The 23,659-nt window shown below is 37.0% G+C and overlaps 1 protein-coding gene across 1 annotated transcript in view; it reads left to right on the forward strand.

Annotated features, from left to right (window-relative positions):
• The first annotated feature begins 2,156 nt into the window (after positions 1–2,156).
• Positions 2,157–23,659, forward strand: part of COPB1 (coatomer protein complex subunit beta 1) — a 34,812-nt gene continuing 13,309 nt past the window's right edge. The window contains exons 1-13 of the mRNA XM_029914478.1: positions 2,157–2,263; positions 2,953–3,103; positions 6,957–7,186; positions 7,780–7,949; positions 9,822–9,936; positions 11,401–11,493; positions 14,301–14,438; positions 16,677–16,796; positions 18,661–18,768; positions 18,857–19,003; positions 20,144–20,289; positions 21,732–21,828; positions 22,930–23,090. Coding sequence (XP_029770338.1) covers positions 3,013–3,103; positions 6,957–7,186; positions 7,780–7,949; positions 9,822–9,936; positions 11,401–11,493; positions 14,301–14,438; positions 16,677–16,796; positions 18,661–18,768; positions 18,857–19,003; positions 20,144–20,289; positions 21,732–21,828; positions 22,930–23,090 — 1,616 coding nt within the window. The 5' untranslated portion in view covers positions 2,157–2,263; positions 2,953–3,012. The remainder of the gene's footprint in view (positions 2,264–2,952; positions 3,104–6,956; positions 7,187–7,779; positions 7,950–9,821; positions 9,937–11,400; positions 11,494–14,300; positions 14,439–16,676; positions 16,797–18,660; positions 18,769–18,856; positions 19,004–20,143; positions 20,290–21,731; positions 21,829–22,929; positions 23,091–23,659) is intronic.

Raw genomic sequence — 23,659 nt, forward strand, 5'->3', positions numbered from 1 at the left:
AATAAAATTCCTAGTTATGTCCTCTTATAAAGCCTATCACTGATATACAAATAATACTCAGTTTACCTGGAATTTATTAGGCATCTATATGTACAGCTTTGAAGAACTCGTAGGGGCAAAAAATAAGAGGCAGTAAAGTAGGTGACAGGATTCAAGTTGTCGGAACAGCTTTCTTGATGTTTGACCATTTTGTGATTTCAGAGCAAGTCCCTTTTATTTAGGCCTTGATTTCCTAGATGCCAGTTTTTATGATTCTTGGTGTATGCCTCTCAAAAGGTCTTTGGTCTCAAAAAATGTAAACTTCATATGCATCCAGAATGACATAACTACATAGAGTAAAAAATAGAAGTCCGCAAACAAGGTGCATGTTATGATAAACCAGGAAGAAATAGGCTATATAAAGTAATGATATCTGTTGAACAAGCTCTGTACTTAAGAATGTAAATCAATACATATATGCTGCCAATGACATTTTAAGTGCAGACCTAAAATGAGGTTTTCTAAAACACATATTTTCTTGCCCTCTCATATTTAACAGTTTCCTTAATGACTCAGTCATGGTAAGTCTCAAATTTTCTTTTGAACACAATGAGCCTCCAGGGCAACCGAAGTGGGTATGGTTGGTCTTATACCATGGTGGCTCTAAACTGCTGGGCTTTCATATAGCTGTATAGTTTTTATGCTTTTGGGGACTCCATTTCATACTAACAGATTGCTACTCTTTGATCTATGGGCTTGGAAACCAGGTACTGTACTTGTAAAGTTTCATGTTAAACATAAACACATGGAAGAGAAACAACTTGTATATACATCTTGGGTTGATCTCAAGGTTGATATGGGAAAATACAGACTTGCCAGAGATTAAGGAAGGAAATGGCTGTGACTATATAAAAGGATAGCAGGAGGGATCTTTAACATTGTTCTGTATTATGCCTGGTGTTGGTCACGTGAATCTAAGCATGGTAAAATTGCATAGAACTAAATATACAAGTGTGTGCATGTAAAACTGGTGAATCTGAATGAGGTGAGGACTGAATTATATCAATGTCAATCTCTTGGTATTGTACTATAATGATGCAAAAATGTTACTACTGAAAGAAACTAGTGGGAGAGTATATGGGATCTCTACTTCGATCACTCCACAGTTATCTCAAGATCAATTAAAAAAAATCAATGCACAGGATTTGAAAAGCATTCTTAGAAAGTGCTATCAGTGGGTGGCCTTCATGATATATTTTCGGTGCTCAAGGAATTTATATTTTGCTTGATGGTTCTAAATCTCAAATAGCTAGATTCTAGATACATGAAGCAATATTTTATTGTCTTCCTAAATGAAGTGAACCTGTTAAGGGCAAGTTCTGTCAGATGTCTTTGTATTCACAGTATTTTGATCAAGGGTCCAAAGAAATTTTTTTTAATGATAATTGGCCAGAAAACCTCTGCTGGGAAGATGCTGGGGGGAGGGGGGTGGCACATGGGACCTCAAATGGGCAAAACCAAGGTGCCATGGCTGATTGTAGCTGTAACAATTAGGTTTTTGGAGATAGGTAAAATCCTTTAAAATAGTGTCGATCTCCCTTTGTGCATTAAAATGTTAATTTCTTGGGTGCTCAGGAAGGATCATGAAAAGGGACATTAGGAGATAAAAGCGCGACCTTGATGTTGCAGTAAACCCAGCCTAACAGAGGCAGAGATTCACACTATAGGAGAGGAGACGTTAAGAACTGAAATGGATCTTCACAGAATCTAGTGTTACTCATTAGAAGAACTGAAGCGACTTTCCCAAATAGTAATTAGTCATTTGCCCTGTTTATTAGTGGGTGGGCTAGAAAATGGCTTCCAGCTTCCAGTCTGGTGCCCTTTCCCCCTGGACCACACAGCCCTATAAAATGGGTTTCCTCTTTCCGAGCACCTCCTCCCTTGGATGTTGCAGTTTCTGGAAAAAGAAACCGTTTCTAAGTAGCGTTTAAATGACCACAGCATTTAATTCGGCGCTTGGCTTGCGGGGAAAGCTTTATGTTTCTCCAGTCCCCTATGTGGCCTAAAACAACCGTGAACTAGAAAGAAGAAACTTGCAGAGCGCAAGCGCAGGACGGAGAAGGCTTGTCCTTTCTGAGTTGCCGTAGGCGCTAGGTGGCTTGGCCTCGTCACCCCACCCCCTTCCACGTCAGCCGAGGAGTGTGGGGAGCAGCGGCAGCCGCTGCGCGTTGGAGCCGGAGTCCGCGGTCCCACCGTTGCCCTAGCTGCCGCCCCTTGGAGCCAGGTAGCAGGGCACAAAGCCCCCAATCCCGGAGGCGTGTTGGGCTGGGCTGAGTCGGAGGAACTGGCTCTCCAGCTGGAAGATGCGGAAGGGGAGCGACTAGGCCGCTCGCGTCCGGGCCTGGCCAAGTGGAACGGGGGGCTGGGAAGCTCGGAACCAGACGCTCCTTCCTGTCCTTGCAGACTGGCCAGGGGTCTGATCCCTTCCTGGGCTCCGGGACTCACCGTTCCAGGCCTTTGACTGCTTTGCAGGAGGAAGAGAAGGGGGTGGGGATGCAGCGCACCTATTGACCCGCGGACACATAGTCGCGTCCACCCGTGAACGCGATGAACTGTTTTAAGGTTTTTAGCTGAGTATTCGTGTGTAGGGTCTCTTAACTCAAGCAGTTCAGATTGTGTGTTACGTTCAAAAAATCATTGTTCTATTAAACGGTGGGGTGGGGCTGGGGGGACTGTCACTGTGTTGTGGGCTTTAGTGTGGCGGTACAGCATTCTCTAGCCCTGGGCGGGGTTGTGGGGGGAGAGAGCATATACCTTAGACAGAGGCAGACAAGCGTGTTTTTTTTATTTTTTATGTTAAGCATTATTTTAAAATATTATTTTATTATGTTAAGCATTATTTTATAAAAAATAGTTACTGGTAGGGTTTCTGGGTTTTTACTTGTAACGATAGCCTTGTATTTCTTTTTCTAGATTTTTCTGGCATCTATCATCCTTAAATCTTGTATCGAGGTTTGATCATATCCCGAAACCATGACGGCTGCTGAGAACGTGTGCTATACGTTAATTAACGTGCCTATGGATTCAGAACCACCATCTGAAATCAGCTTAAAAAATGATCTAGGTAATAAACTCTGATAATATTTTGAAAATTAAATGGAGAAAAAAATGAAAATAAAAAGCTCATTTCAAGTTTCTTTGTACTTAGAAATACTTTTGCGTAAATATTGTTTTCTAGGATAATAAACCTCTGGTCTTATTAAAAATGGAAACTTGTTACATGTAGGCTTGCAGTATTGGTTTTTGGAAATAACATCTCAGTTTGTCTTAGTAAAGCTACAGAAATATAATAGTTTCATTAGATATTCTTCAAAATAACATAATAACATAATGGGTTGGGTAGTTTGAAATATTATGCTGAAGTATAGCTGACAGTTGTCTGTAGGTAACAACATGTGTTTGAATGTCTTAGTTCGTTTGTGCGATTCATATTACTTAGCTTATAAAACCAAAAGAACTTTGTTCTTTGGGTTCTTCACCTATTGGAACACATGAAGTCAACCCTGGAATACACATGTATTTTCCAGAAAGGTTTAAGCTTTTTTAAAGCATTTATACAAAAAGAAAACAACTGGACTTTAAAAATGTATATTCTGTCTTCTTTTTGTGAGTGATTCTGTCAAAAACATTTTTTTAAAGCAATGCACATTCCAGAATAATAATTCTTGTTTCATTGAACTACTACAAATAAGTTTAACTCACACTGGTAACTCTAGTCGAAGAGAGGAGTAAGAATGCTTCAAATTTTGGAAGTATCTTTTAGAAGATAATTTACAGTTTGAAAGGAGACAATATTTTACTTAGCTCATTCCACCTCTTAATCAGCAATAATGGAATACTTCCTGATTTTAAGCTACTTAACATTGTTTCTATTGAGATCTATATTTAGAGAAGGAAAAAGAAACCCTCCTTTATGGCATTTAAACCCATATACAAACGCTACATATAGTTCCTTTTTTTTCATATTCTTGGGAGATAATAGAATGAAATGCAAATTCATGAATCAATTTTCATTACTCTTTTTAATTTTTTTTAATATTTATTTTTAAGAGAGAGAGAGGGAGACAGAATCTGAAGCAGGGCCCAGGCTCTGAGCTGTCAGTACAGAGTGAGGCCTATGCAGGGCTGGAACCCATAGACTGCGAGATCATGACTTAAGCCGAAGTTGACAACCCACTGAGCCACCCAGGGGCCCCACTACTTTTTTCTTAAAATAAAAGTTTTCACTTTTAGACTCTAAAATACTAAGGTTATAGCTGAGAAAATAAAAAGCAAAATCTGTCCTTAATTGTGACAACACCTTTTTCTTAATTGCGGCTGCCTTAATTACCCTCCCCTTCCAAGAGAGAAATAGTCTCAAATCTCTAATTTTGTATGTGTGTGTGTATTTTTTTAATGTTTAATTTGTTCTTGAGAGACAGAGACAGCATGAGCAAGGGAGGGGCAGAGCGAGAGAAGGACACAGAATTTGAAGCAGGTTCAGGCTCTGAGCTGTCAGCACAGAGCCTGACGTGGGGCTTGAACTCAAAAGCTGTGAGATCATGGCCTGAGCCAAAGTCGGACCCCTAACCAACTGAGCCACCCAGGCACCCCTATATGTATATATGTGTGTGCGTGTATATATATGTATATGTGTGTGTGTATATATGTATATATTTTTTAATGTTTCCTTATTTATTTTGAGAGAGAGAAGGAGACAGAGAACCTCAAGCAGGCTTCTCAGCCTGGAGCCCATTGTGGGTTTCAAACCCACAAACCATGAATTCATAACCTGAGCAGAAACCAAGGGTTGATTGCTTAACCGACTGAGCCACCCAGCTATCCCTTATGTATATGTGTACTTCTTTACATTGTCTAAAAAGAGATGAGAAAAGGTTTAGAAATAGTTTCTAGTTAGAGTAACAAATACTTTTTTGTGTGATTATCTATTGAGTTACTTTATCTATACTTTATTAGTCATTGGATATGAGTTCTGATGACTTTATCTGGAGTAGGTTTATTTTGGTGAATTGAATTAATATTTGAAATTTTCTGTATTTTAGTAGTGTTCATAGAGGAAAAGAAGTTCTAAAAATTTTGAAGATGTAGGAACAAAAGCATCCTTTACCTCACTTTGAATTGTTGGAATACACAGAAATTGGGGTTCAAGGGACTTGAAATATAAACGATTATAACTTTTTTACAGGTTTTTCTATTTAGTTACCAGGTAGAATTTCTGCTAAACTTTTAGGATTTGCTAATTTGGGAAATGTGGTCCAAAAAAAAACTGGAATAAAAGAAGACCTCAGCATTATAATGTTATGGTTTTATGCCTTTTGGACTTTGTGTCCTTTATGTTATCAAACAGATTAGGGGGAAAAAATACCTTTTTTTTTTTTTTAAATATTCAGGAAACTTCCGGACAGAGATAAGACCTGTTTAGACTCACAAACCCAACTTCAGCTACTTAAAACTTTGCGCAATCTGTCGTCTCATCCTAGTTTTTGCTATCAGGACTGTCACCTCTCCTGATGCTTTGTTTTTGTCATCCTCACAGTCTTAAAAACTGAAGGTTTGCAAAAGTTGATACTTCACTTTTTGGTGGTTTGTTTCTTGATTTGATGTGGCACGTACCAATTTTTTCATAGGTGGCAGGAGATGTAATACTCTGAAGCAGGGAGAGATGCATGAGAAGTCAGTCTGTTTTAAACACAAATGTTTTTTGTTGTGTTGTGTTAAACAAAAATGTTGACACTTGTGGAATAAATTTGCCAAGAAACTTTAGTGTGGTTTAGTCCGAATACCTGAGGATATTCTCTGTTTTCCAACACGTACCACGCTAGTGATAGATAAATAGCCTTTGGGGGCCAGAAAGAAATTTTGATCTACCTGCTTCAATCTTTCCAAAGCTTAAATCCTTTCTGTAACTCTACCAGCTGGCCATTCAGTCTCTTGTCTTTGGCAACCACACGGGACTCTTTATTTGGTAGCCACTAAGCTCTATCTGTTGGAACTGTATTTCTAGTTTTATTCTGTTCCTCATGAAAACTCCTTGAGATGGTTAAAAACTTGTTATCCCTCTTTGTCGTTCCCTCTCCTAGATCATCTATTTCTGTAATCGAAACAGTTGTTGCCGTGTGCTTGCCTCTTACATTCCTGTCTCCGGATTTTGAGTACAACAGATTTTTACCATAAATTCTTCAATATGCAGTGACAATGATATGAAATTATAGATTATTTTGCATAAAATAGTTTATAGTATAAACTGTTTTAGACTAAGTAATGACAATAAGTTTATTTCTTAAACATGTCATCCTTAATTCTGAATAGTGGTTTTTCTTCTAGTGCATTTGAATTTCCTTCCAATTTTTTAGGTGATTTCTTAAGAAAGAGTCTGAAGTTTTATAGTCTATAGAAATATGATGGGATTTTGGAATTAATCTAGCGTATCAGTTCCCAGCCTTTTCAAGTTTGAAGATCTAATGTTGAAAACAGTGCTGCTGGTCCTCCTCCTCTTCCCCTCAGGATAGTGGTTGTGACTTGGAGGAGACGCACACTGCCTAAAGGTGCATTGAATTCAGAAGCACTTATCTTAACATCTATTTACACTTTGAAAAATTGCTACATATCTGTTTAAGAAATGCACTGTTTGGTATACCTGTAGCTTGATGGCCTCTGCGTTAATTTCATGGGTTGGGGACCAGAGATCTAATCCAGTGCCTTCATGTTATATGTCAAGTATCATGAGATTTGGAGATTAATGACTTGTATAAACTCATTCAGCTCATTTGTGGCCAAAATAAGTGGGGAACTCTTGTCACTCTCATTGGTGCCTTTATTACCCTTACTGCTGATAAAGTGAGAAGATGTTTTATTTTGTTAATCATAAAATCATCAGGAATTTTCCTTTGAAATGTGTGGGTTTTTCCTTTCATCAGAAAAAGGAGATGTGAAGTCAAAGACTGAAGCTTTGAAGAAAGTGATCGTTATGATTCTGAACGGCGAGAAGCTTCCTGGGCTGCTGATGACCATCATCCGTTTCGTGCTGCCCCTTCAGGACCACACCATCAAAAAGCTACTTCTGGTGTTTTGGGAAATTGTTCCTAAAACAACTCCAGATGGAAGACTTTTACATGAGATGATCCTTGTATGTGATGCATACAGAAAGGTAAACCAAACTATGGTTGTTTCTGGATATTGCTTGGATGTTAGTTATAAAACTGGTGGAATGGACTTTGTTTTAATTTTTAAAATTAGATCTCACATAAGATAAAAGGTATTGACATTTGGAACTAAAGTTGTAAGTTACTGTAAAAAGTTTTGTTACTTTCTTTGGACATTTTCCATACATTTTTAATGTGTTTTTAATAAAAAACAGTGACACACAGGATATGAGACATTGCTGTGATAAGTAAAACTTGATTTGACAGGGGCGCCTGGGTGGCTCAGTGGGTTAAGTATCTGACTCTTGATTTCGGCTGAAGTCATGATCTCACAGTTCACTTCTGTCAGCGCAGAGCCTCTCTCTCAGCGCCTCCCTTGCACACGTGCATGAACTCTCACTCTCTCAAAAATAAGTAAATAAACTTTAAAAGAGAAAAATTGATTTGACAGGAAGCTAAAGGAAACTGTCTGGCAATCTAGATCTTTTTCCTCAAACCCACGTTCTAATTTTTTTCCATAGGAAAATTTTGCACCTAAAAATTGTGTGTTGTTTTATAAAATGCTGGAACTCAACATTTCATATTTAAATTTCATCAGGATCTTCAGCATCCTAATGAATTTATTCGGGGATCTACTCTTCGTTTTCTTTGCAAATTGAAAGAAGCAGAATTGCTAGAACCTTTAATGCCAGCCATCCGTGCTTGTTTGGAGCACCGACACAGCTATGTTAGGAGAAACGCTGTTTTGGCCATCTATACCATCTATAGGTAAGTAAAGGTATTGCTGTGGCTTAGTTTTGTGAGGACTGTTCTGTCTTTCAGACTAGAGGTTCCAAAGAAGTCACTTGCAAGTCATATATCTTTTACAGAAAATGTTTTGTTTGGCTTGAACAGTATTTTTCTCTTAATATCATTATGTGTCAACATTGAAAAGGTCTGACAACACTGAATTCCGGTTTGTGTGTGACAACAATATGCTGAAATGGAGTGACAGTAGCGCCCTTTAACTAAGTCGTACACGCTCCAGTTCACATGCCGATCATTCTCAACTGCAGTCACTTCAGTGTGCTTTATTAGTTTATTAACTGGTGTAGACCCTGGAGGTTTTGGGTTTTTTGACCCTGTTTTTGAATTTTCTTTATGTGAAGTGTGGGTCTTGTCTTTTTACCCTTAGAGGCATGAGAAGGGAACTTTTTAATGAGAAAGGTTGCAGTTCTCAACTGACTCCTGTTCTTGCAAAGCTGAAGATTTTGGACTTTAAAAATGATTCAAAGAACCAGTTAGATAAGGCTAGAATGCCTGGTTTTTACAATCACTGGTGTCAATCCATTTAGAAGTAGGATGCAATTATTGTAAATAGCTTGGTACTTTAGGCGTTGATTGTTATATAATTTCATAGTTCTTTTATTATTATATGAGATTTTGTTATCTGTTAAGGAAGTGGTATTCTGGGTAATAATGTAGAGTTCTTTGTACATTACCTTACAGGTTACACAAATATCACAATTTAGACTGCACACACAGAAATTAGGACATTTATAAGACAGTTGGAAATTTGAACACTGTATATGATGATATTAAGGAATTTTAGTTTAAGGGATGATAATGGTATTATGATTCATTTTTAAAGAAGAATCCTTAATTATAATGTGCTGATATGTTTACAGAAAAAGTAAGTGGTCTGGGATTTGCTTCAAAAAACTATGGGAGGAGAAGTGAGCAGAGGTATAAGTCAAACAAAAATGACTATAAATTAACAATTGTTAAAGTTAGGTTTTTAAGCTAGTATTCATTATTCTGTATACTGCAAGTACTTAAAAATTTCCAGAATAGGAAGTTAGTAAATAAATATAGTGCATAATTAATAAAAGTTAAGGGACTCTAGTTTTCTGATAATTTTTTTAAGTTTATTTATTTATTTTGAGAGACAGCGCGAGTGAGCGAGTGGGGCAGGGGCAGAGAGACAGAGAGAGAAAATTCCACACAGGCTCCACCCTGTCAACACAGAATCCGACACAGGACTCAAACTCATGAACCATGAGATTGTGCTTTGAGCTGAAGTCAAGAGTAGGACGCTTAACCATCTGAGCTACCCAGACACCTCTCTGATAATTCTTAATGAAGGATCTTTTAGTACCTTGAGATGGTCATTTTGAGCATTGATATTATATTCCAAAAGTTTATGAAAGACAATTATTAGAGGTATTCAGGTGATAGATAGCATGTGGAATAAGTCAGCTTTTTCTTTATTGAATTAGAAAACATAATTTGATAACTTAGTAGATGAAGACATAGGTTTGTGATTCATACGCACCAATTTAATTCATTTAAAGTTTCAAAAGGCAGGGCACCAGGGTAGCTCGGTTAAGTGTCTGACTCTTGATTTTGGCTCAGGTCATGATCTCACTTCATGAGATCAAGCTCCATGCTGACAGCATGGAGCCTACCTGGGATTCTCTCCCTCTCTCTCTGCTCCTTCCCCATTCAAGCCTCTCTCTCTAAAAATAAACTTTAAAAAAAAAAGTAGTTTCAAAAGGCAAAACAATTGATCGTGTTACAAAGCTTGATAAAGATTAAGTCTGAGTTATTAAAATAACAGTAGTTTTTCTTAAATATGAATATTACCTGTTTTATATCAAGGAATTTCGAACATCTTATACCTGATGCTCCTGAACTGATCCATGATTTTCTGGTAAATGAGAAGGATGCAAGTTGCAAAAGGAATGCGTTTATGATGCTAATTCATGCAGATCAGGTGAAGTACTTTTTAAAAAATACTTTTGTGTCTATAAGTCACTGTGAATTAAAAGTACTACATAGGCCTAATCAAATTTTTAGTCAGTAATTTTGTTTATAGTACGTGTTTGTATATTTTGGGTTTTTTTAGATTTTTGAACTTGATTTGTATAAAATAGTTTTTTCTTAACCCTTCTCCAGATGATTGCTTATATATATACTTTTTTTTAAGTAAACATTTGAGAGAAATTTAATAATATCCACTTACCAGTTTTTCCAGATTGAAATTATTATGGCCTTATTTTATGGCACTCTATTTTGGGGTTCTGAACCTGTTTTTCCTTCTGTTGGTATAGCTTTAAAATGGTTTAAGAGCAGAAAAGTAGTAGCTTTGTATAAGGTTTTTCCTGAGCCTGAAAGAGTGTGGCCTTCAGCAAAGATGTATATCTTTATTAGGCTCTTCCAGTTTCATAAATTGGTGTCAACTCTGCATCCAGCTCTGCTGGTGCTGAAAGTGAATGGGTCTGCGGGTGGCTTAGCAGTGACTCTCCACACTTTGGTAGCGTCTGATCTTGGAGTACTTGCTATCCAGTATTACCAAAACGGAAAATAATATGCATGAAGACTGAAAGATAGGGAATCTATCCATTTCCCTGAAATCAAGATGTTGTCATTTTATCTTCATGAACAAGATTATAAGAAAGCTGCTTATTTGGGCCAGAATGTTTTGGCTGCTGCTTTTTTTTTTTTTTTTAATGTTTGTTTATTTTTGAGAGAGAGAGAGAGAGACACAGAGTGTGAGCAGGGGATGGTCAGAGAGAGAGGGAGACACAGAATCAGAAGCTGACTCTAGGCTCTGAGCTGTCAGCACAGAGCCTGACGGGGGACTCGAACCCACAAACTGAGATCATGACTTAAGCTGAAATCGGCCGCTTAGGAAGTGAACCGACTGAGCCACCCAACCACCCTCAGAATGTTATGTCTTGTAGAGTTGGTTTTATCAACCTGTATATTTGGTGTTATGTTCTTTACCTACATGGGAGGACATAATCAGAAAAAGTTCAGTAAAATTTCCTGATACTTTTGCTGTAGAGATCTTGTTGAGGTCATAATTTTATATATCACAACATTCAGTACATGAGAATTAATGAGATTTTTCTTATAGGTCTTAGAAATAGGAGTAACCATGCACCTAAATAGGTGATTTGTTTTGATTGTACAGGTACTCTGAGTCATGTAACACATAGTGTTTTTCTCCTCCATTTTGCTGCTAGAAAATTCAGGTGGCAGATTTGTGGCCCATTTCTAGAAAAATGTATTTTTCTTATATTTATGTGTTAACCTTTTTTCCCCTTCATTTAATTTTTCTTTGCCCTGATTGCCTCATTTGTTTTATATTCAGTTGTATATGTTTAAGATTGTACCAATTAATTCCTTTTATTGAATCAAGTGAAATTTGATAAATATATTTTTATGTTGTTAGGATCGAGCTTTGGATTACCTAAGTACTTGCATCGATCAAGTTCAGACATTCGGAGACATTCTTCAGTTGGTTATTGTTGAACTAATTTATAAGGTAAGACTGATCTATAATGAGTAAAATAAACTTCAGGAGTTTAAGACAAGGTTAAATCATTTCTTTCTGGAATGCTGTTTAATTTCTTTCTGGAATGTTTTAATAGTAGAAATATTTTATAGCATAGCCCATGAATGTCTTTTTTTTTTTCTTTTTCTGTTAGTTTATTTTGTTTTCCAAACACTTCCTGTTTTTCTAAACTTCCATAAAGAATTCTGTTACAAACTCATGGCTTGACCCAATACAGCTGCAGAGAAATCATTGTGCACTGTTCCGTAACCGAATAAATTGTGACTCAGGCTTTGGAATAAAATTCAAGATCTTTTCTTGAGTATACACCAGACTACTTTGGAAATCTAAGAGCCAACCAAAAAAGCTTAAAATACTTTGTGCTCCTTGTTTGTAAAAGAAAATAGAGAGACTTTAAATATGTCAATATGACATTGTAGGCCACTGACAAATAGGGAGTCTAAAACTAAGTAATAAGAGATTTGGGTTTTAAAATGAAGTGCTTTAATGGCAACATTTAAATTTGATGTAGCCTTTGAGAAAATTGATTGCATCTTAATGTTCTGATAAAAGATGTAATAACATCCAATTTTGCTATTGATACCACTGGAGGAAAAGAAAAGTATACATCAGGAATGACTTTACTAAATAGGATGACGTTGACAGAATACCCACAGCAGACCCTGCTGGGTTACAGCTGTCTTTGATTCTGAAAGAAAAGGGCCCCTTTCAGTACAGGGTGCCAGTTGTTTGGAATAGGCATTTAAGATGAAACCAGAATTGTAAATATATACAGTAAAACCTTGGTTTGGGAACATAATTCATTCCAGAAACATACTTATAATCCAAAGCAGTTGTATATCAAAGTGAATTTCCCCATAAAAAGTAATGGAAACTCAGATGGTTCATTCCACAACCCAAAAATATTTATGTAATAATGATTACAGTACTGTAATATAATACAGAGTAATAAAGAAAATACAAAATATAAAGAAAAATTAACCTGCACGTACCTTTGAACATCTTCAGGGCTGGTGTCAGGGAGATAAGAGAGGAGAGTTACTGTGTAGGATGACTTTCACTAACAGAATCACTGCTGCCTGTTGGCTCAGTGGAGTCTTTTTCTTTTCATGCAACTTTAATGAGGAACCTATCCAATGACACTTGCTTTTGCCTCTTTTTGAGGATTTTACGGAAATGTGATGTTGCATTATCATTAAACAGATTCATTGCTCACACTGCTACAGCCTTATTTGGGTGGTGCTTTTCTACAAAGTTTTGCACTATTTCCCACATTTTACACATCTCCCTAATCTCTTTTGAAGTGAGGAATTCCTCTGCCTTTTTCTCCTCCTCTTAGAGGAGATGCAGATAAAGCCTTTTTATAAAATCTTGCAGGTTTGGCTACTTATATACCTCATTCATGCTTCTCAACGATTTCCTTCTTAGCTTCTACCATAAGCATCTTCTTCAGACTGCCTTTCTTTCTCTTCAACCTTTTTCTGCATGGGGCCATTGTATATGCTCGCATGGATGCTGATTACAGTATAGTATTAGTAAACACTTGTCATGTGCTGTATTTAACGTGACTGGTAATAATGCAGCAGAGGAAAAGGTCTGTATCTGCAGGCAGCCTGACCTAGAATGAAGCAAAGCATTCCTAGGCTTACTCTTGTGTGGAAAAGCAAAGGACTGTCCATAGTGGCTTTGAAGTGATGAAAAGTATACTAGTGCCAGTTGTGGGCACCTTCCAACATTCTGGAAAATCACTGATTTCTGCCAAACACTGCAGCCTGGGATGCATCCGAGCACGGAAGACAGTCACCCACAATCCCATGTGACCTTTGGCGTCACATACTTACTCATATTGCAAGATATCGCTTTTATCAACCTAAAGTTTCTTAGAAATGTTTGCTCATCTTGCAGAACATTTGCAGAAGAAGTTACTGCAGTCCAAGGTTTTACTATAGTTCCAAGTAATTCATTTTATGGTTTAGAGATGCCACTGAGGTTCTCAAAAATAGGCATTATCTGCTGTTTAGAAACTTCTTTGTCTAACAGGGTCCAGGTTATAGTCAAAGGGAATAATGTCTGAGTCCTGCCTGAATAAGAGAGATTTGACTGTACATATTTTAGGAAAATCTGACATAAATAAAAACCAACATAAAAAAAAAATTAAGGAATATTTGCTTCATGGGTAAAGGTATTAAAATATACTTAGGACAGCATAGAAAATTAGTTGTCTCCACAGTATGGACTATAGATCCAAATAATAAGTAGTAGTACTTAACAAGGGGGTTGTCATTCTTGCTTTAAGAGTAGATACTTTCCTTTTATTAGCTATTGAGATTGATACCTGCCATGTTTTCCTTCCTGATATTACATCCAGAATAAAAATTTAGGATCAAATTTAACATCACAGTACCCATATTAGTGCAGTTGGTTAATAAGTTGTCCTTGGTTTTGTTACTTTACATTTTCTTTTTCTATTTCATTTGTTTATAGTGTGCATATCTTTTATTATAAACCATTTGAAAACCTTTTGTGAGTGTTTATGAATGAATGAATAATTGAATGAGTAGCAATAACAATTATCTGAATTAAAGCCTATTTCCTTCTGAAATTACCACTCACGGTGTCTCATCTCATGTTGGCTGACATCCTCAGATGCCCTTAGAAAACTGTTCTTAGCTTTCACGTTATAAGAACTAGCATCCCATAAGCTGACACCTATAAAGAATCTGTTTGAAAGCAAGCATCCCTGAAGTCCGCTGAAACCTAAATGTTCTCTTCTCCAGGTCTGTCACGCTAATCCATCAGAAAGGGCTCGTTTCATTCGCTGCATCTATAACTTACTACAGTCATCTAGCCCTGCTGTAAAATATGAAGCCGCTGGAACCTTGGTGACACTTTCTAGTGCGCCCACCGCAATCAAGGTACTGCTCGTTTCCTTTGGTGCCAGTTAGTGATACATATGCTGTCTCAGTACTAATGATTTAGTGGCCTTGCCATTTTCTGTGTGATTACATGGCACAGAGATGACAATTTATACATTTTGTGAACTTAGTGGATTCCTTACATACTCCAATGTTTTTTCTTCCTTCCTGCTTTCATATATATTTGTGGGGAGAAAGTGAATACTAATATTTCTGGATTCTGGAGAATAATACGTCTGGAGAATGATCACTCTCCATACTTTAATTACATTAAAACCTAGATCTGGGAAAATGAATTTTGGATCCTACATGATGAATCCTAAAAAGATTACAGTGCGTATTTTCAATAATGGAATATTAGCTTTCCCTTTAATTTACTGTATCAAGACTGCATGATGGACCTCTAATATGTTCAGAGAATGAATTGTTCTATAAAACCAGCTTGCATAAGTAGGAAACTTGATGGCTTTACCCACCAATGCTTAGAAAAGTTTTTCTAACTCTTTATTTGAAATAATTTTAGACTTACAGAACGAAACAAGAGTTGTAAAAGTAGGACAAAGTTCACCCTTCACCAGCTTCCCATAATGTTCATGTCTTACATAGCAATTGTATAATTGTCAAAATTAAGAAATTCCCATTAGAACCAGTATTGTTAACTAAACTATAGACTTTATTTGAATTCCATTGGTTTCCCCACAGATGTCCTTTTTTTGGTGCCAGGATTCAATCCTGGATCCCATGTTACATTTAGCTGTCCTGTGTTAGTCTCCTCTAATCAGAGACACTTTCTCAAGCCTTTTCTTGTTTTTCATGACCTTGACACTTGAAGAGTAGTGGCTCACTTTGTAAAATGTCTCTCAATTTGACTTTGATGTTTTCTCAGTTAGATTGAGGTTAGGCGTTTTGGAGAAGAGTACTTTGGAAGTGATGTGCCTTCCTCAGTATATTAGATCAAGGAGTACGTGATTTTAAAATATTAATAGTGGTTTTAACCTTGATCGGTGAAGATGGTGTCTGCCAGATTTCTCCACTGTTGAATTGTGATTTCCCCTTTTGTAATCAGTAACATGAGGGGCACCTAGGTGGCTTAGTCAGTTGTGTGTCCTGCTTCAGCTCAGGTCATGATCTCACGGCTCATGAGTTGGAGTCCCGCGCTGGGCTCTGCTGACTGGTCAGGGCCTGAAGCCTGCTTCAGATTCTATGTCTCCCTCGCTCTCTGCCCCTCCCTCACTCACACTCACATTCTGTGTCTCTCTCTCTCTTTTTCTCAAAAATAAATAATACAACGTTAAAAAAACTGGTCAGTAAATAACATGGAAAAATACTTTGAAATATCCTATTTCTGCTCAAACTTAAACCAACTAATTTTAGCCTTTCTGTACAGCAGTTTTTTAAATGTTTATTTTGAGAGAGAAAGCACATGGGGGAGGGGCAGAGAGAGAGGGAGAGAATCCCAAGCAGGCTCTGCACTGCCAGCACAGAGCCTAATGTGGGGCTTTAACCCACAAATCATGAGATCTGGACCTGAGCCACAGTAAATAGTTGGACCTTTAACTGACTGAGCCACCCAGGCGACCCTCTGTGCAGCAGTTATTAATGTGATATACTAATCCTGGCTTTCCGTTTTCCTCATTCTGCATTTAATAAATAGAGCTCTGCAAGGAGGAGCTGTGCTTGTTCTTCCTTCCCCCTTCTTTCTCTCTTCATATCAGCATGGCTATTTCATTCTGTATTTTGTCATTATTGTTATTTATTTTATCAATCATTATTCCAGCTTTGGTCATTGGGAGGTCTTTCCGGTTTGCTCCTTTGTCCTGCTTTTAATGAGTCACGGTCATCTTCCTAGTCTTAATTTTTGTGTACTGTAGTGCAGGTGTGTTAGACTTTACACCTAAACTAAAAGATACTCGAGAGCTGTATTTTAGGGGAGACTCTGCCTTTTTTCTGCCTTGTTCCTTAGTTTCAACTCTTAATTTTTGACTTAATATTTCTGTCTATAGCAGCCCCTTTTCATCCTTTTAATTTGTGATGCATCTTAACTTTTTTAAACTTGAAAATAATGAGATTGTTAGAATTTGAATAGAGGGACACATCCCTTTTGGGAAAATGCATGAAGTTTTAGTGCAGGAGTAGTGAATATATTTTGGCTTCTTGGGGGCTTTTTTTTTTCTTATTTACAGATTCTATGTTTAAAATGGATGTATTTTTAAAATGTGTTTCTTTTTTTATATATAGGCTGCTGCTCAGTGCTACATTGATCTAATTATCAAGGAGAGTGACAACAACGTGAAGCTCATAGTTCTGGATCGATTGATAGAATTAAAAGAGCATCCTGCTCATGAACGAGTACTACAGGTAAACGTTATCTAAGAGAAAGAAATCCTAAATAAAACCTGCAAATTGAGATAGTACTTAAGCCTTGCTATCTTGGTTAACTTAAAATTCTTGGCAACTGGTCAGTTTAAAGTTTGGTCAGTTGGTCAACTAAGATATAATTTTTGAATCACCATAGCCTTTTGGGGTATTGTGTGTGTTATAAAAAATTTTTTTTTAATGAATTAGTATATTATCTTATATGTATTGTATTTGTACTGCATTGGGTGTTTTTAGTAATAGAAATACATTTATTTTTATTTGAATATAATTTATAATTTTTGAAAAATAATCATGCCAATTGAGAGAGAAAAAAAGATAATTGGATTGGGCACGTGGGTAACTCAGTTGGTTGAGCATCTGACTCTTGATTTTGGCTCAGGTCCTAATCTCACAGCTGGTGGGTTTGAGCCCCACATTGGGCTCTGCGCGGACACTGTGAAGCCTGCTTGGGATTCTGTCTCTGCCCTTCCCTTGTGCGTGCGTGCGTGCGTGCGTGCGTGCATGTGCTCTCTCTCTTTCTCTCTCAAAATAAATAACCTTTAAAAAAATGATAATTGAATTCTACAGAATTATCAGCATACCTGTTTAATCTGTTAGAATAATGATTGTTATAAAAATAAAGCCCATGACAGCTAACTCCAGTGCTGTTCTGGGTCAAACCAACAACAAAAATTTGCTAATACAGGACATTTTTGGGACACTTGGGAAAATGTGCATTATAGACTGTGTATTAGTTAATATCATTGTTCCCAGTGTTAAGTGCTCTGAATTTGACCACTGTATTGTGGTTATGTAAGAGCTTGTCTCTCTTTAGAAGTGTACACTGAAATGTTTAGGAGTAGAGAGAGTGTAATAAAGCATATGCAGGAGAATGTTAACAACTGGTGAAAGTCATACAGGAATTGATTTTTAGAACTTTTCTCCCAGTGAAATTTTTTTAAATAAAGTTTTAAAGGAGTAAAATCATGTCTAAATTAGTTTTGCTATACTTTAAACATTTTTTTTAAGTTTATTTATTTATTTTGAGAGAGAGCACGTGCCCGTAAATGCACAGGAAGGAGGGGCAGAGAGAGAAGGAGGAAGAGAATCCCAAGCACACTCCACACTGTCAGCATGGAGTCCAATGCCGGGCTCAGTGTCATGAACCAGGACATCAAGATCTGAGCAGAAATCAAGAGTCTGATGCTTAACTAACTGCGCCTCCCAGGCACCCCTAGTTTTGCTGTATTTTAAGATATTTTTCTGCCATAGTCTTTTTTAAAGTATGTGCCTTTAAAACAGTACAGTTTTTTGCAGAGCAAAATAACATCACACTTAATGGAATTATTATTGTTTCTTAATATTTATTATCCAATACTATCTCCAAAGTCAGAATTTCCCAGATGTTCCTGCATTGCACTTTTGTTTGGCTTGTCCAATTCCTGACCATATGGCTTACCTGGCTATGTCCTTTATGTGTCAGTTGGAGCAGTAGTTTTTTTGTTTCATGATGTGGGCTGTTGAAGGGACCAGGCCAATTGTCCTCTAAGATGCTCTTCTTGTGGGTTTATCTGATGACTTTCCAGTTGTGTCATTCAGTTTGTTTCTCTGACTCCTGTATTTCCTATAAACTATATGTTTGATCTAAAGCTTGATAGAGTCAGAATAAATGTATTTTGTATCTTAAGTGATATTATATACTTCATACTGCATTACATCAGGACACCCCAAATATGTGATTCTTCCACCACTAGTGATTTTATTATTGACTAAGGAATTAAGGTGGTGATAGGTACCCATTCTGTGGTTTAGATTTTCTTCTCTTAATATTTGTGTTAATTCTGGATTTTTTGTTCTTTCTCAGGATCTGGTTATGGACATCCTGAGAGTATTGAGCACACCAGACTTAGAAGTACGCAAGAAAACTCTGCAGTTAGCACTGGATCTTGTCTCCTCTAGGAATGTTGAAGAGGTAAAACAAAACTCTGAAAGAAAGCACTGTTGTAAGCTGTCAGGCTAAACATGGTGTAATTCCCACGTACTTTTATTTTGTTCTCTAGCTGGTTATTGTTCTGAAGAAGGAAGTGATTAAAACAAATAATGTGTCTGAGCATGAAGATACTGACAAATACAGACAACTCCTCGTGAGAACATTGCATTCCTGTTCTGTCCGATTTCCAGATATGGCTGCAAATGTTATTCCTGTGGTATGTAATTCCAGTGACTTTAATTTTGAAATTCTCTAAAAGAATAAAAAGAAAGCTATGTAACAGTTAAACTCTGGAACTGTCTAGTAGGTTCACTAAATCTTGTGATCAGACAGGTTCTTTATGTTCACTGTTAAGTTCAGAAGGTTAAGGACTCTGACTTCTTCCTCTTATATCTATGTCAAAAAAGTAAACAATAGGGAGTCTGGGTGGCTCAGTCTCAGTCGGTTAAGTGGTCAACTCCTGATTTCGGTTCAGGCCGTGATCTTACGGTTCATGAGTTCAAGCCCTGCATTGAGTTCTGCACTGACAGTGTAGAGCTTGCTTGGCTTTTTCTCAAAAATAAATAAATAAATAAACTTTTTTTTTAAAGCAAAAACAGCTAGCTCAGAGCCTGGAGCCTGCTTTGGATTCTGTGTCTCCCTCTCTCTCAGCCCCTCCCCTGCTCACACTCTGCCTCCTCTGTCTCTCAAAAATAAATACAATGTTAAAAAAAATTTTTTTTTTTTATTTGAAGGATTTGAAGGTAGCTCAGTCGGTTAAGTGTCCAGCTCTTCATTCCAGCTCAGGTCATGATCTCATGGTTCATGGGTTTGAGCCCTGCATTAGGCTCTGCACTGACAGTGTGAAGCCTGCTTGGGAATCTCTCTCTCCTCTCTCTCTCTCCCCCCCTCCTCTGCCTCTCTCCTGTTCACTCACTCTCAAAAAAAAAAAAAGTTGAAGGATTTAGTTATAGTAAAAATATATATACCTAGAATCTTTGGTTTCTATCCCTATCAGATAAATGAGGTATGTTATTATAATTTGAAATTTTGTCTTTGAACTCCAGACTTCCTCTGAAATGATTTTGCTTTTAGTTAAAACAGAGGTGTAGCCAATTAATTTATTTTGAGTTGTGTATTTCCACCTTTTGTTTTACAGTGAGGGTTTTTTTTTTTTGTAGTAAACTTGACTGTACAAAAACCAGAAAAGACATTGTGACTTTCTTTTCCTAACACTACTTGTCTTTCAATTTACATTTTGTTACATGTTTGAAAATTATTAATTGTATCTCTTGTGAATTTGTTTACTTCTTAAAACTTAGATAATTTTCTTTTTGAAAGTTATGTAACTTACCCTGTATTTCTTTTTTCCTTTCAGTTAATGGAGTTTCTCAGTGACAATAATGAAGCAGCAGCTGCTGATGTCTTGGAGTTTGTTCGTGAGGCCATTCAGCGCTTCGATAACCTGAGGATGCTTATCGTTGAGAAGATGCTTGAAGTCTTCCATGCTATTAAGTCTGTCAAGTAGGTTTAAAGTCTGTTTAAATGTAAGGTCAAGCAAGCATTTTACCAGTTTCTTTCTTTAAAGAGTCAATTGATAAAAAAATATGAGGGAGAAGAAATGAATCAAAACACTAAAACCAACATAGATATCACAGTAAACGTCACCTCAGCCCCACCCTCTGTAAATCTGCAGTCTATGGGCAAAATTTGTTTTTGTGGGTATGATTTGCCTAGGTTTCTGTATCCTTATTTCCTCTAAAAGGTGGTGAATCCTAAAGTGACTAAGGAACATATTTTTAAGGGCATCACTTCTTGGATATCAGTATTTATCTCCTCTAGTAGCATTTATTAAAGTGAAGGATTGAAAATGCAGCCCACATCTGACATCATGTATTTCCCTTAAAATAGCCTTGGCTAATGAGAAAGGACTATTGCAGCCAAACTTTGCTCCATTGAAAGCATCTGACTGTAATACAGTTGAGTTATATCTGCCTGGATAGAAAAGAAAGGACCATGCCAAACTGTTTTTATGATTTGACAATGTATTGATATTTATGGAGGTGAGAAAGATTTGTTTCCTTTGTGAGAAAAAAAAAGTATACCTAAGTTTTGCCTTCAGTGGCCATCATCTCTTACAGCTTTAGTTTCTAAAATTTTTTTCTGAATAAATTTAATGAAAATCTTAGGGAAAAGGTAACTGGAGAGTCATACTTTTCAGTTTACCATTTTTAACTAGGGAATAGTTGCTTTCCTCATGTTTTTTGAGTTTTTTTTAATTACCAGTCCTTTGCATTCCTTCCTTGTAGATGGTTCTGTTCAGCATCTTGCCTATTTTCAGTGGCTGCAATAAAAAGTGAATTACTTTTCATATCAAAATTAATACATTTTTTATAGTAGTAAGTGATTAAAATGAAATTTACCTTAAGTCTGTCCTAAATGGAGGAGAACACCTTTCTGGGAAACATTTTGGTGTTTTATTTTTACTGAAGAGTTTGCCAATTTTAGAATATTTGTAACAATAATGGGTGAGAACTCTTATTTTCTTTATAATCCTTGTGATTTCTGGAGTCAAAGAAACTTAGTGTCTTTATTACATTCTTTCTTTTTTTTTTTTTTAATGTCTTTATTTAGAGAGAGAGTGAGCGAGAGTAAGCGAGCAGGGTAGGGGCAGAGAGAGAGGGAGACACAGAATCCAAAGCAGGCTCTAGGCTCTGAGCTGTCAGCACAGACCCCAACCTGGGGCTTGAACCCACGAACCATGAGATCATGACCTGAGCCGAAGCTGGACGCTTAACCAACTGAGCCACCCAGGCGCCCCTATTACATTTTTTCTTAAAATTTGATTCATAATCCCTTGGAACTGCAGAATCTTGTTTTCCTTGAGCTTAAATTCACAGAGAACAGTCTCTGCTTCAGGATTTGTTGGCAGTGTCAGTGTTTCAGAACTTGTGTTCTTCCCTTAGGATTTACCGAGGAGCGTTATGGATCCTGGGAGAATACTGTAGTACCAAGGAAGACATTCAGAGTGTGATGACTGAAGTCCGCCGGTCCCTGGGGGAGGTATGTTTTACTTTAGATAATACTACTTGATGTGGTGGTGTTTACTTCAGTAAATCTGACTTTTGTGTGGTGGTTTGCTTTTGTGTTTTTAGTTAGTAGCATCAAGGTTAAGGAATACTGAAAACTATGTCTTAATTATCCCTATAATGAAGGCTTAGAGGCTGTGGGAAATTCGGGGTATCGCCTTTCCTTGTAATGAGCTACAACACCTGTTCTTTTGTCTGTGTTATTTACTGTTTAGGATAAAGTTTTATTTGAACAAAAGGATCTACATTTTTTATAAAAAACGGCTTGTAAAACTCTGTGCTAGCCTATATGTTTTGAAAGGAGAATGTAAATCCTATAAGAACGGGGCTGACATTAGAGTATTTCTGTACTAAAAAACTGGCAGGGTTTCCTCATCCAACCCTACGGTGGAATAGGAGGAACAGTGCTTGTCAGGACACCTTGGCTCCAGTCTTGCTTCTGCTGTTAATTAACTTTGGGGCCTTGGATCTAAATTTCTTAACCTGAGTGGACTTTGGGTTTTTCGTTTATGACATAAGGGAATTGACAGTTAATAATTGAAGAGCTCTTAAGTTAGATAATTGGATTGGTATTGAGGGAAAAATATGTAGTAGCCATTTGTTTTTTGTTGGGTTTTTTTTTTTTTTCAAATGTAGTTGATGAAGTTATTATGTACAAATAAGTCAGGTTTATTTCATTTTTGGCATGAGTGCTATTTGGGTTAGGATTTCAGAAGGGATAGAGAAGAGGAGTAGGCGTAGTGAGCATCTACTTTGTCTTAGTCACTGTCCTAAGCGTTTTCCTATAAAGTGATTTATGTGAATAGAATTAAGATTTCCATTTAGGAGGTAACGAAACCAAGACTCAAAGTAGTTTAATTAACTTGCCCAGAGGCATTCAACAAGTAAGTGGCATCCAGCTCCAAAGCCCTGTTCTTCTCCCTGTGTTGTCCAGGGAAGGAAAGAAAATTGAATGCAGAGTTGCAAAAAAATCCCCTCGGGGAAATTGCCTTCTCCATAGAAATGATTGAATATTTAAATATGAATTTGCTTGTGGTGATATTATTACTAAATTGATATTCCAATTGGTTTTTAGATCCCAATTGTAGAGTCAGAAATAAAGAAAGAAGCTGGTGAATTAAAACCTGAAGAGGAAATGACTGTGGGGCCAGTTCAGAAGTTGGTGACCGAGATGGGCACCTATGCAACCCAGAGCGCCCTTAGTAGTTCCCGACCCAGCAAGAAGGAGGACGAAAGGTAATTCGCAGCACCTGTGCCCTACGGTCTGGCCTGTTATCACTCCTGTGCTAGAAAATGGTTTTTCTCTTACTAGTTTGCTATTTTTGACCAAAATGGAAATCTTTGCCATTTAAGGAACTTGCAAGGAAGATATTTAATTTCTTTTTCCTAGGAATTGTATTAGAATCCTTTGCTGCTTAAAACTCTTTTCATTTAAATAACTGTTCTGTTTAAAATTGTTTTACTCAGGGGCGCCTGGATGGCTTAGTTGTTTAAATTATTTTATTCACATAGAAAATGCAAAGTAGAGGTAACTTTGTGAGTTTCAATGTCTGTATTAGCACTTAGGAAACCTATTTTGAAGATTTTCCACTTCTCATTGATAGAATCAAATTTTGATGTTTTCTGCCTTATTTTGTATTCCCAACTTTATAATGAAGATAAAAACAACGCCTAAAATTTTCACAATTGCTTACTATATGCCAAGCACTGTGTTAAGTAGTTTGTCTCTTAACAACAACTTGTTGAAATGCAGTATATTATTATCCCTATTTCACAGAAGAGGAACTTGAGGCTTCTAAAGGTTT

Source organism: Suricata suricatta, chromosome 11 (assembly GCF_006229205.1).
Source record: "Suricata suricatta isolate VVHF042 chromosome 11, meerkat_22Aug2017_6uvM2_HiC, whole genome shotgun sequence".
Lineage (NCBI taxonomy): Eukaryota > Metazoa > Chordata > Mammalia > Carnivora > Herpestidae > Suricata > Suricata suricatta.